This window comes from Setaria italica, chromosome VI, assembly GCF_000263155.2.
Source record: "Setaria italica strain Yugu1 chromosome VI, Setaria_italica_v2.0, whole genome shotgun sequence".
In the NCBI taxonomy this organism is placed as follows: Eukaryota; Viridiplantae; Streptophyta; class Magnoliopsida; order Poales; family Poaceae; genus Setaria; species Setaria italica.
The window spans coordinates 10,156,502-10,169,090 of record NC_028455.1 but is presented as its reverse complement, the minus strand read 5'-3'; the positions used below and the strand labels follow the sequence as shown (position 1 = coordinate 10,169,090).

The 12,589-nt window shown below is 44.9% G+C and overlaps 1 protein-coding gene across 1 annotated transcript; it reads left to right on the top strand.

Annotated features, from left to right (window-relative positions):
* The first annotated feature begins 7,787 nt into the window (after positions 1-7,787).
* LOC101784763 (RNA-binding protein with multiple splicing 2) lies at positions 7,788-12,363 on the top strand. The gene is made up of 8 exons (XM_004973033.4): positions 7,788-8,206; positions 8,286-8,361; positions 9,271-9,403; positions 9,479-9,587; positions 10,453-10,544; positions 10,671-10,740; positions 11,061-11,143; positions 11,318-12,363. The coding sequence occupies exons 1-8, from the start codon at positions 7,883-7,885 to the stop codon at positions 11,397-11,399; spliced, it is 969 nt and encodes a 322-aa protein (XP_004973090.1). The 5' UTR covers positions 7,788-7,882; the 3' UTR covers positions 11,400-12,363.
* The last annotated feature ends 226 nt before the right edge of the window (positions 12,364-12,589 follow it).

Here is a 12,589-nt window from a genome sequence, read left to right as displayed (position 1 = left end):
GGTCCAGTACTTTTTCATTGCTCCGGATTCTGTGACGTTAGTGCCTTATGTAGCCCCCTGAGAAGCACTGGTCTGGAGGTTCCGCAGTGCCAGACTCCTAGTGCGAAGAAGTCGCTAAACTCCTCTTTACCTCGAAGGAATGTACACAAATAATCGGTGGAATTTCACACCCGCCACTTAAAAAAACCATGACACAGGAACAGTCAAACACGCTCAACGACAAATTAACCCAGAATTCATTTGGTAATTGCCAATGTGCCTTTACAACCAACACGTGTATCAGAGGAGGCAGATAGACTTGAAAGAGTCGTCTGGGGAATTAGCCTCCATCTGTGTAATTAGTTTTATAATTAACTCATGTTTAGTTCTTCTAATTAACCTCAAAAATTCGATGGGCATCAAACGCCCCTTATTAACTTATACACTCATTGCTTGTAAAAGAATAATGTATGGTGTCGGATAAAGTGCATGAGAGAGTCAGCTTGAATTCTGGCGGGCGGCGGGACCCGCTGCCTCCCTTCTTTCGCTCTAGGAGCACGACCAGTGGAACCCTCGGAACGGCCGGGTCAATGCACGCAAGAGACCACCCCTCTTTTATTTACCATGTTTAGTTGCCCAATTTTGAAGTGCCAAAATTACTGTACTAGCACTGTAGCATACTGTAACGTTTCGTTTGTATTTGTGAATTATTGTCCAAACATTGACTAATTAGGCTCAAAAGATTCGTCTCGCAAAGTACAACAAAACTGTACAATTAGTTTTTAATTTCGTCTACATCTAGTACTCCATGCATGTACTGCAAATTTGATGTGATGGAGAATCTTCTTTTTGCATAGTACCAAAGTTGGGATTTGAAAGTGAACTAAAGCCTTAAACAAGCCTTAAAAAAAAAGACCACCGCTCCGGGAAGGAAGCAAAGACCTGGACAGTCGACAAGCAACGCATGCATACGGTCGTCGCAGGTCATCAGTGCTGCTAGATTGCTAGTGCCACGTAGTACACCCCTCCACCCCAGCTCTCCTCTGCTCCGCCCTGCCTCTGGGCCGTGGTAGCTTAACGTGCGGGGCAAGAACACCCGGCAGAGCTACTCCTCTGCCTAGCTGCCACCTATAGCTACCGCATGCCTGCTAGCTAGCTCTCGGTCTGATCGATCGCGATCGGAGCGTCTGTGCCAGATTTCCAGATAGCTTTGGACAAAGCTAGCTGGACGCCATGCGTGCACGGTCCTGATCCGAGTCCTGATAACTTTGCACAAGCTAGGTGAGTTTTCTGAATTCGGGGGATTCCGTTCATACCATGGCCACAAACTGGATGGCACCACTTCCTGCAGCTTGCATTGATAGGAGAGTCTCTCTGGTTTTGTGTTCCTAGCAACTGTTTTCATACGACCGCCATCTCTTCCGTGTTCCCGGAGCATGGATAGTGTTGTTTTTTTAGCATTCAGAAGGTCTTTATTCAATTAACAGCACGGTACAGACGCTACTACACAATACATTATCACAGCCGGCTCTAGAGTGCCCATCACCGTGGATTTTGGGTTCGTCAAATACCCCATTAGCGACTCTGAAAACAAAAAAGAAAAAAGAAAAAATCACGTGCCCCCACACGCCACTGTCGCTACCACCCCTACCGAGCCCTCATGGGCCACCGCCCCACCACGCACTGCTAGATCTGGCCGTCGCGCCACCGCTGCCGCAGCAGAGAGAGGGGAGGGAGAAGCACCTTGTCGGATCCAGCCGCCGCGCACCTCCGCCGCAGCTCCGCGCCTCCTTCACTGCTCACGCTTATCCGTCGCTGCACCGCCGCCACGTGGACCTCCGGCTGCCTCCGCCGTGGCCGTCATCGCGCTTCCTCGCCGCGCGGACCTCCGGCCGTCGCCAACGCGCCTCGCCCCGTGTTAACGGTCGTTAAGTATCAAATATGACCGTCAATATACTCAAGAATAAAGAAGGATTGACATTTCTTATACGCATATTTGGTTTCGAATAATGTAGTTCCACATGTCCTTGGATTATTTGGTTGCAGGTGAAATAACATAAAAGGATGGAGAAAGCACTCTCTATGGATCCAAGAAACATGCTTCTCACCAATAGGAGGTTGCCACGTGTGCATCCCATGGATTGAAGGGCCCACAAACTACCACAACCACCTCAATCCACCGGATAACACACACAACTGCAATTGGGACCCACCAGGCAGTCACCCGGAGAAAGGCAGTTGCGAGGCAGGCTCACAGTGGGTCGGCCGAACTAGGGGTTTGGCTGAATGCCCTTGTCCCCCCTCGTCTCCAGCCTCCTCGTGGTGATGGTTTAGGTCGGTTAAGGGATATTCCCCGAAGATTCCCTCGCAGAACCGCCTCTTAGAGCCTATAAATATGAGGGGAGGGACTCCTTTCTAGGACACACACCACATATTGAATCACTCTCTCCCTCTTAGTTTCCAAGTTAGTGAATTTAGGCTAGAGTAGCTCTCCTTCAGGTTCCAGGTTTTCTTGGAGTCTAGGGTGTGGCTCTTGTATCTTTTATTCCTAGGTTGACTTTATTCTCTCAAAGTATACATCTTCCTTATATAGTGTTGAGCTTGGTTCTTCTATACATAAGTTGGTTATATACCCTTGCTAGAGTGATATGCTTGGCTTATACGCTCGTATGCTAGTCATATACCGTGCTATTGTAGTATAGGCTTATATACTCTCATGTGTGCTTATAGACCTTGCTACATGTTATACCTTGCGTGCATACATATCATGTATAGGCTAGTTGATCTATGCTACAACATCGTTTTAGTAGCCATTTCCATAGTGGCTTCAGCCATTGACACCATAGCCAGGATGGTTGGAGTGTTGTTAACAATGCAAGTATAGTGCTTGGATTGCTTAGCTCCATTGGATATGAGTTTGCCTCACAGATTGCTAGGGATTGACGGCAGGTGGTGACAGCCCTATCCGTCCTTTTATAATCCTCCATGTTCGGGTATGTTGTAGGAGTTCGTAAATTAGCGGTAACTACGTCGGCAGACCGGTAGGGTACTGTCTCCCCGTGTGTCCCTAGGTGCATAGGCCTAGTCCCTGTACAATATGTATGTATGTTATGCTTGTACAGTATATAGGAAGTACATAGAAACCTAAAGCTAACTTTTAGTCCTTCTCTCTAGCTTAGTTATCTTGAGATGATTCATGTGTGTGTCACGCTACTCTATCTATCATTATCTTACCCTTGTCTTGAGTATTGTCTCTATCCATCTTATGATATACTCATATGCATAGTAAACTCTTTTGACCTACCCGCCTTCCTTTAGGAAATACGATACCCTTGGGAATACTCTTGGGTGAAATGCTACAACGGTATATCCGTGCGCTTGCAGATTTATTCGTGATCGTTAAATATACCAACAAGCATTTTTTGCTGTCGTACATGCATCTATGGGCCCACCAGAAGATTTGGACAGTCCTAAATATGGGGCTGGACACGAGACGTATCTGACATGGAGACTATGGTGCAGGTTGGTATAGTCTACATGGAACGACAAGAACTAGTTGTGGATTAGAAAAAGTACTCATAGTGTTGGGGGAAAATATTAACGACCTCCTTGTATTCCTTAAACGACGGACGTAAGGGCCCGAGCCCACCTCCAGCAACAGTAACCTCCGCGAACTTGGCCCGACCCCCGGATCGAGGGGTCGGACACGCCCGACCCCCCGAGGCCGCTCCTCATCCCAGCCGAGAGAGTTCTGCCTCGACCGACCCCCGGGCGAGCGGGATCGGACGCGCCGGACCCCTCGTGGCGAGTCTCCGCCTCGCCTGACCCCGGGTGCAAGGGGTCGGACTCGCCCGACCCCTCGACGCAAGGCTCCGCCTCGCCCGACCCCGGGCGCAAGGGGTCGGACAGATCTGGGCCCATAAGACAGAGCTTCGCCTCGCCCGAGGGCAGGCGTGGACTAGCAGATGAGGGTGCAGATTTCGTGGGCCCCCACCGATCTCGCCATAAATTCGATACGGCTTTGGCACGCAGAAAGGCGCCTGCGCTCCTCGACGTGATCGGCCAAAGTTTTCGGGCGGCACACTGTAGCCACGACTGCACAGGGCTACAGCTGCACCGTCCTAATCCTCCCCTGTGACATTCGTCGTAGGGCACTCATCGCCCACGCCGCCCAACAAAGGAGGATGCGCCGCCTAGTCTCCTGCTCGGTCTGGCGCCCAAACCAGCGGACATGACGGGGGTGTCCAGGGAGTTGATCGAGCACTCACTCAACGTGAATCCAAAAGCTACACCAAAAAGGCAACGCCTACAACGATTCGCCCAAGATAGAAGGGAAGCCATAAAAAAAAGAGCAGGCCAAACTACTCGTAGCAGGCTTCATAAAAGAAGTTTATCATCCATAGTGGTTTGCCAATCCTGTCCTGGTGCGAAAGAGAAACAACAATGAGTGGAGGATGTGTGTCGACTGCACAGACCTCAACAAACACTGTCCAAAGAACCCCTTGGGGCTCTCTAGGATTGATCAAGTTATTGACTCCACAGTTGGATGCGCCCTTCTCTATTTCCTCAACTACTACTTGGGGTATCACTAGATAGCTCTCAAAGAGGAAGACCCGATCAAGACCTTGTTCAACACCCCATATGGATCTTTTTGCTACACAACAATGTCTTTCAGGCTGAAGAACGCCGGTGCCACTTATCAATGGGTAATCCAGGAGTGTTTCAAAAAGCAGTTACACCGCAATGTGGAGGCGTACATGGATGACATGGTCATAAAGACCAGAAATCCTAATGACCTGATTGCAGACCTAGAATAAACTTTCGTAATCTTGCGAGAATTCCGATGGAAGCTCAACCTAACGAAATGCGTCTTCGGCGTGCCTTCCGGGAAACTACTCGGGTTCATCATTAGTCACCAAGGTATTGAAGCTAACCCCGATAAGATCTCCGCCATCACCGACATGCATGCCCCATGTCGCATCAAGGGCGTTTAGAAGCTGACTGGATGTATGGCGGCCCTCAACAGCTTCATCTCAAAGCTTGAAGAATGGGGCCTACCCTTCTTCAAACTAATCAAGCGGCAAAACAAGTTTCAGTGAACCGAGTAGGCAGATCAAGCCCTACAACAATTAAATGACTTCCAATCAAAGCCACTGGTCCTCACGGCGCCAAACTCCAATGAATTTGCTGCTTTACATCGCCGCAACTACTTATGTCGTCAGCACGGGCAATAATGGTTGAAAGACCAGAACTAGGCCATGTACACAAAGTACAGAGGCCCGTTTACTTCATCAGCGAGGTGTTGTCAGACTCCAAGACCAGATACCCGCCAGTCCAGAAATTGCTATACGCGATACTACTCACCTCACGCAAGCTACGACATTACTTCTAGGAGAACAAGGTCTCTATTGTCACCTACTTCTCCCTAGGAGAAATTCTCCACAATTGGGATGCCACAAGAAGAATATCCAAGTGGGCGGTAGAACTTAGAGCATTATCCCTGGAATTCAAGTCGAGGACTGCAATAAGTCCCAGGCACTAGTCGATTTCCTGGTAGAATGGCGGGCGAATCAACTACCAACACCAGTAGAGCGGCCAGAGCATTAGGTGATGTATTTCGATGGATCACTCAAGCTCGAGAGCGCCAGCGTAGCAGTACTTTTGATATCTCCTAAAGGCGAACAACTCAAAATATGTCCTGCAAATCTTCTAGGAAGTATCCAACAACGAAGCTGATTAGAGGCGCTTCTGCATGGGTAGTCTCGCTAGGAATCAAGCAATTTTTGGTCTATGACGACTCACTAGTGGTGATTAATCAAGTCAACGATGAGTGGGATCGCCACAAGGAGAATATAGATGCATATTGCCTATAAGTACGCAAGCTAGAGAACAAATTCTATGGTTTGAAATTCCATCATGTAGTTCGTGACAACAATGTCACCACGGACGTCCTATCCAAACTTAGATCTACTCGTGCTCAATTTCTAGTAGGGGTTTTCATCCATGAGCTACACAAAGCCGTCCATATTAGAGGCAGCATCATCAACTACCACCGATCGAGGTCCTACCGCACTAGATCAGGAGGTTATGATGATCAACATAGACTAGAGACTTCATCGACTACATCAAACAACACAAGCTACCATCAGATAAGACAGAGACCGAGCAAGTATTAAGACGCAACAAGAACTATGTTTTAGTTGGAGACAAGCTTTACAGAAGAGGCGCAATGTCAGGAGTACTCATGAAGTGTGTCATACGACAAGATGGCAAGGACATACTAGAAGAGATCCATAAAGGCGTTTGCGGCAATCATGTATCTTCACGCATGATCGTGGGCAAAACTTTTAGAGCAGAGTTTTATTGGGCTATAGCTCTCGCTGACGTCGAGGAACTAGTCCGCCGATGCTAAGGATGGCAATTCTTTGCCAAACAAAAATATGTCCCTACCTACAAGCTGATCACCATACCACCCTATTGGCCCTTTGCATGCTGGGGGCTCGACATGATTGGTCCACTTCCTACGGTGCTCGGAGGATTCAACCGAGTACTGGTGGCAATTGACAAGTTTACCAAGTGGATCGAGGTGAAGCCAGTAACCTGCCCAAAGGCAGATAGAGTGCTCAACTTTCTCGATGAAATTGTCCAACACTACTACTTCTCCAATCGCATTATCATAGACCTAGGCTCCAACTTCAACAATCACGAGTTTTAGGAATATTGTGAGAACAGCGGGATCGACGTCTGGTATGTCTTTGTCGCTCATCTGCAGGCCAATGGCTAGGTTGAGCGCACTAATGGGATGTTACTAGAAGCTCTCAAGAAAAGGCTGCACGATATCGGAAACACAAGGAGGCAAGTGGCTCAAGGAACTACCCAATGTCCTCTGGGGGCTGCGTACCCAGCCCTGCAGGCCTACAGGGCAATCGCCTTACTTCATGATCTACGGATCTGAAGCTGTTCTACCTGCCGACATCATATAGAAATCTCCTACAGTCGAGCAGTACGAGGAAGACGCAGCAGAAGAAACAAGGCGTCTAGACTTAGATAGCCTCGAAGAAACTCGCTGTGCAGCTCTTGTCCAGTCTGCAAGGTACTTTGAAGGAATCCACCGCTATCATGACCGCAACGTCAAAGAACGTTCATTCAATATAGGCGATATGATCCTCAAGCGTATCCAAGACACCAAGGGGCTACATAAGCTAAACTCATCTTGGGGGTGACCGTTCATCGTCTCCAAGGTCACTTGACATGAGTCATATAGGCTCCAATATCTCTCTGGTGAAAATATTGACAACTTGTGGAACATCGAGCAATCCTGTACTGAAGTTTTTTTGCGAGGCTCATGCTAGACGAATACACGTCTAAGAAAATAAGGTATTTTGTCTAAATTTAAATAGGAAACAGTTACTCCCTCCGTTCTTAAATATATAACGCCTTTGACTTTTTTCATTTGTTTGACTATTCATCTTTTCTACAAATATTTTTGCAAATAGATAAACCTATAAGTTAAATCTAAAGTATATTTGATAATAGATATAATGATATACATTTTACTTTAATTAACTAACTCGTTTACTGGTGGTTAAAATTAGAGTAAAAAAAGTAACGGCGTCATGTATTGATATTGGTGGTTAAAATTAGAGTAAAAAAAAAAGTAACGGCGTCATGTATTTAAATTAAGAACGGAGTGAGTATTCTTTAAAAAAGAAAAAGTTGGAGAACTGCAGCTGCCGCCTGTGCCTCGCTAGGCCCACCACCGTGCCCCCGCCACAATCCAGAATTCCAGATCATCTCCATCCCCAAATCGGCAATTCAATTCCCATCGACCTCTCTTTCCTTCCCGAACCCCGCACGCCCCAAACCCCAATCTCTCTCTCTAGAGCTAGGGTTAGCGCCCCCCATGGCCGGCGCCGGCATCCACCCGTTCCACCAGCAGTGGCCGCCCGCGGCGGCCGCTCCGCCCCCGCCGGGGGCGCCCGGCACCGCCGCCGTCCCGCCTCCTCCCCCCGTGCCCGGCGCGCCCGGCACCGCCGCGGCCGACGAGGTCCGCACCATCTTCATCACGGGGCTCCCCGTCGACGTCAAGGAGCGGGAGCTCCACAACCTGCTGCGCTGGCTCCCGGGGTTCGAGGCCTCGCAGATCAACTTCAAGGGCGACCAGCCTATGGGCTTCGCGCTCTTCGCCACCGCGCACCAGGCCGTCGCCGCCAAGGCCGCGCTGCAGGTTCGGTTTGGCTTCTCTCCGTGGCGGGTGAACTCTTTGAACGGATGGGATTTGAGCCGGATTAGTCATTAATCTGCAGGATCTGGTGTTTGATGCGGAGACGAAATCGGCGCTGCACACTGAGATGGCCAAGAAGAACCTCTTCGTTAAGAGAGGTGGGATTGCAATCTACTGTTGTGCGCTTGCTCTCTTGCTGTCGCATTAGTATTTTGCATCATACATGGGAAGTTTGGACCTGATAGGTTAGCATTGTTGAGCTTCTAGTTGGTTGGAAGTTCTATTGGGAGCAACTTGTGATGTGGGTAAATTGAGCTGGATAAAGAAACTTTGCAGGCTTTAGTGAACATTGTTTGTCATTGATGGATGATGTGGTGGGTGGCAGGGTAGGCGTGGAGTACAGTTGAAGCATCGAAAGCTTAGTGGAGTTTAATACTTATTTTTTAATTAATTCATCAAACTTGATAAGGAAACCCCACTATTTAGGTCACACAGGACCTGTATCCTGCATCTGCTACTTGATGGGAGCCTTTTCATTTATTGTTACACATGGGACCAATGGAGAGGAATGTGAGCTTGAAGTAGAGAAGTTCTGCTCTTTATTTGTTTCCTTAATTTTCTTACTCAAACAAACTTTCAATCTTCGATAAATGTGGATAATTATTGGGTACCGACGTTCCTGTTCTTTTGTTAAGCCTCATGCACATAGAAAAGTCTGAACAATAATTGACAACTTTGGCATTGTGCTTTTAAATCTGATTGAATTTTTTCCTGTATTATGCATTTGATATGATATGCAAGGAGAAATAATTCCTATTTGGAGATTTGAGGTTTCAAGAAATTGTTGTGAATTTTAGAGTATGTTTTATTAGTTGGTACAAAACACTCGTTTGAGCTTCTGATGTATGATCCATTACAACTTAACTGAAAAATTGTGGTTACAAATTTGTGTGATATCCGTTTATCCTTTCATTTAATATTTTGTTATCCCTTTTGATGAGTTGTTTGATTGGTATAATTTTCTCCATGTTTATCATGCATTTGAAAGAATTTAAACCTATTTTCAGGTGTGGGAACTGATGCAAATGCTGTGGACCAAAGTAAACGCTTGCGAACAGGTGGAGACTATACTCATTCACCTTATGCTCCACCTCCATTTCATCCACCCCCACCGGCTGTTTCCATGTGGGGAACTGCAGGGTAAATTCTTTTTTTCCTCCTGCACCCAATCACACATCAAAGGATTTAACATTCTTCTTTTTGGAGGTGATTCAGTTATATCGCTGCTCCGCCTCCTTACAACCCCTATGCCTATCCAGTGCCCCCGGTAGCTATGACTTCACCTTCGCCTGTACCAGGTCCAACTGCCTATGCTCCTGTTCAGGTAATTTTAGAGTTAATATTGTTTGAAATCATAATTAGAAGGTTGCACTATTTAGTTTTTCTCAGATCATGATAGCTTCGTCTCGAGCGTTGTATGTAATAAGTCCAGCATCGATATGGTGTAACAGAAGAACCTATTGTTTTTCTTCTCTGCATAGCAACTTGTTTTTCTTATATTGCATGATTCTTTGCAGCACTCTTTACAAAGTTCAGTTGTGATTGCACCATTGTTATTATGTCTCTGCTTGAATATCATCAGTTTTGTCAAATTTTAGTGTAAGTAACTAAAATTTTACTTCTCCTGAAGCTTGTGATACTCAAATTTCTTGTAGTCATACTGATCCATCATTTGGTTGGGGCTCATTAGAAATTTGAGGATAAGCAATTGGGCTGAGAATTCCTGGAAATGATGCTAATGATAAAGCTTAGAAACTTTCCTTTAGATCACCTATTGAACATGACTAGAATATCTACTTTTTAGCACGTCGTTTACAGCCTAGCAACTTTTGAGATGAATTGTGAACAGTATATTAATGGACCATATTCCATTAACCACTCTTTCATACTCATAAATTTTATTTTTGTGGCTGATTCACATGTACATGTAAGAATATCAAGTCTTGTTTGTTAAAATATTTGTGTTTGGATGACATTAGATTGATTAGTTTTGTTGATGTTGTATTTTCTTTAGCAATTTCAGTTGGTCACTTAAAATGCTATATAAAAGTTGAATATTTGAGACATTAATTAATGTAGTATAGTTGAAGTATGTCTTCTGTTTACAGTGATAACTGGTTCATATTGTTCAATCAAGAGTTTCTTGAAGGGTATAATTTCTTATCAAGTATTCTAATTTTCTTTTGCAGAACACCAAAGATAATCCTCCCTGCAATACCCTTTTCATTGGGAATCTTGGTGAAACTGTAGTTGAGGAGGAATTGCGGAGTCTCTTCAGTGTGTAAGAATCTGAACTTCAAACAGAAATATTCTAACAGTGGTTACCATTTTGCTCGCCAGGTTTATGGCTCTGCATACTTTTGTTCAGGTTGATGCAATCAACAATTTTTCCTCAATTTTCTTTCAGGCAACCTGGTTACAAACAAATGAAAGTTTTACGCCAAGACAGGAACACTGTTTGTTTTATTGAATTTGAGGTAATTACTTGTGCATGCTTTTGTATTTCTAATCAAGTTGGGGTAGGCTAGAAACGAACTAAAATAAAAATAAATTTACAGGTCAAAATGCAAAATGCAGTATTAGTAATAGCAACAGTAGATTTTATTGAATTTGAGGTAATTACTTGTACATGCTTTTGTATTTCCAAGTAAGTTGGGATAGGCTAGAAATGAACTAAAATAAAAATAAATTTACATGTCAAAATGCAAAATGCAGTATTAGTAATAGCAACAATAGATTTTATTGTGTTGTTAGCTTTGCTATTCATGCATGTCTCAGCATCTGCCCTTTTTTTCAGGATGTGAATGCTGCTACAGCTGTGCACCATACTTTACAGGGTGCTGTTATTCCTAGTTCTGGTCGTGGTGGAATGCGGATACAATATCCTTTACTTTTTTTGTTTGTAAATTCTCCAGTTTGTTAATCTATTCATATCAAGTGTCCAAATTTATAATATTATTGTTGCGCCCGGTTCATCCTTTTGTTTCTTATGTATGACTTTTGAGGTTACTTTAGTTTATATCCATCTTTTTGGCACTCCTTAACATCTAGAACATTTTCGAAGAATCCCTTTGGGCGAAGGAAGGATTCAGTTGGTGGCGTTGCAGGAATTCTAAATGGAGCTTCCGCAAACTGAGAGTTGCCAAAGGGGATGTATCTTGAACTTTAGCATGCCATCATGGATTTCATGCCACTCCATCCTATATATCATCTGCATGCTTCTTCTAAATGCTCTGTTTTTTCTCATGTGTGACATTGGCATCTTCATTTGGTGAAGTTTCTGGGACATCACATCATCTTCATTAGGTGGAGTGTCTGGGACATGATCATCATCTGGTAGACATTGCATTGTCACCAATATGGTTGCTGGTGTTGTTTTCTCTATATTTGCAGTTTTGAGTAGGCCATCTTCTAGGTGTGCATTTGGCATTTGTCGTGGAATTTATGCAGTTCCCTGTATGCAGTTACAACATTTCTTGTGTTCATGTCATTATCACTTCGCTATATGGACATATTGTAATAGTTATGATTTCTCTGGCATACTAACAATTCGGAATGGATCCATACCATCATGTCATGGCATGTTCATGAGGGAAGGGCAGTTGATAGACATGGCATGTCATACTCATTCCATGAATTCTGGAGCATTGCCTTATCCTATTGAAGCATGCAAGCATCCATTGCTAATGAACAAATTAATTTGTTTAGTATTGTTTTCACTCCAGGCTAAGAGAGGCTAACAGTGACTGTAAAATTTAAAACTTGTGCCAGCCTTTTTCCCCCTCTTAGCAGCAGATGGCGAAGTGCGAATGGCAGTGGTTCTGGTTCTTTCGTAAGAGGTTAGTGATGCTGATGAGAAGCCAGATGTTATGGAGAAATGGTTTCAAGACAGACTTGTGCATGAGGCAGCTGATAGAGTTTCATTCTAGGATGCTGAGTGCCGTTGTTATCTGCTCATTATTTCTCGGTTTGTTTTCTTCACGAACTGTTAATATGGATGTTTGAGTAGGTGGTTGAGAAACGATGCACTTGTGCCAGATATGCTTGCAGCAGCATGCTTGTTTTGCTCTATTCGTAAGAACTGAAGTGGATTGTGAGAATGTAGAGTAACTTGCCGAAAATGCTGCCGGGGGTTGGGTGGTTTGGCTGTTTTACTTATCAGAATATGTAGTGTTTTTTCTAAAAAGAGAGAAAAGGAGCATGGCTTGTGTTTGCAGCAATGAGGCTGATTAGTGACTAAGCAATCTGCATTGTGTGGTATCAAACTGCCACCTTAGATTCACAATACTTGTTTACAATACACGTTTTATGATACTTTGGACGTAG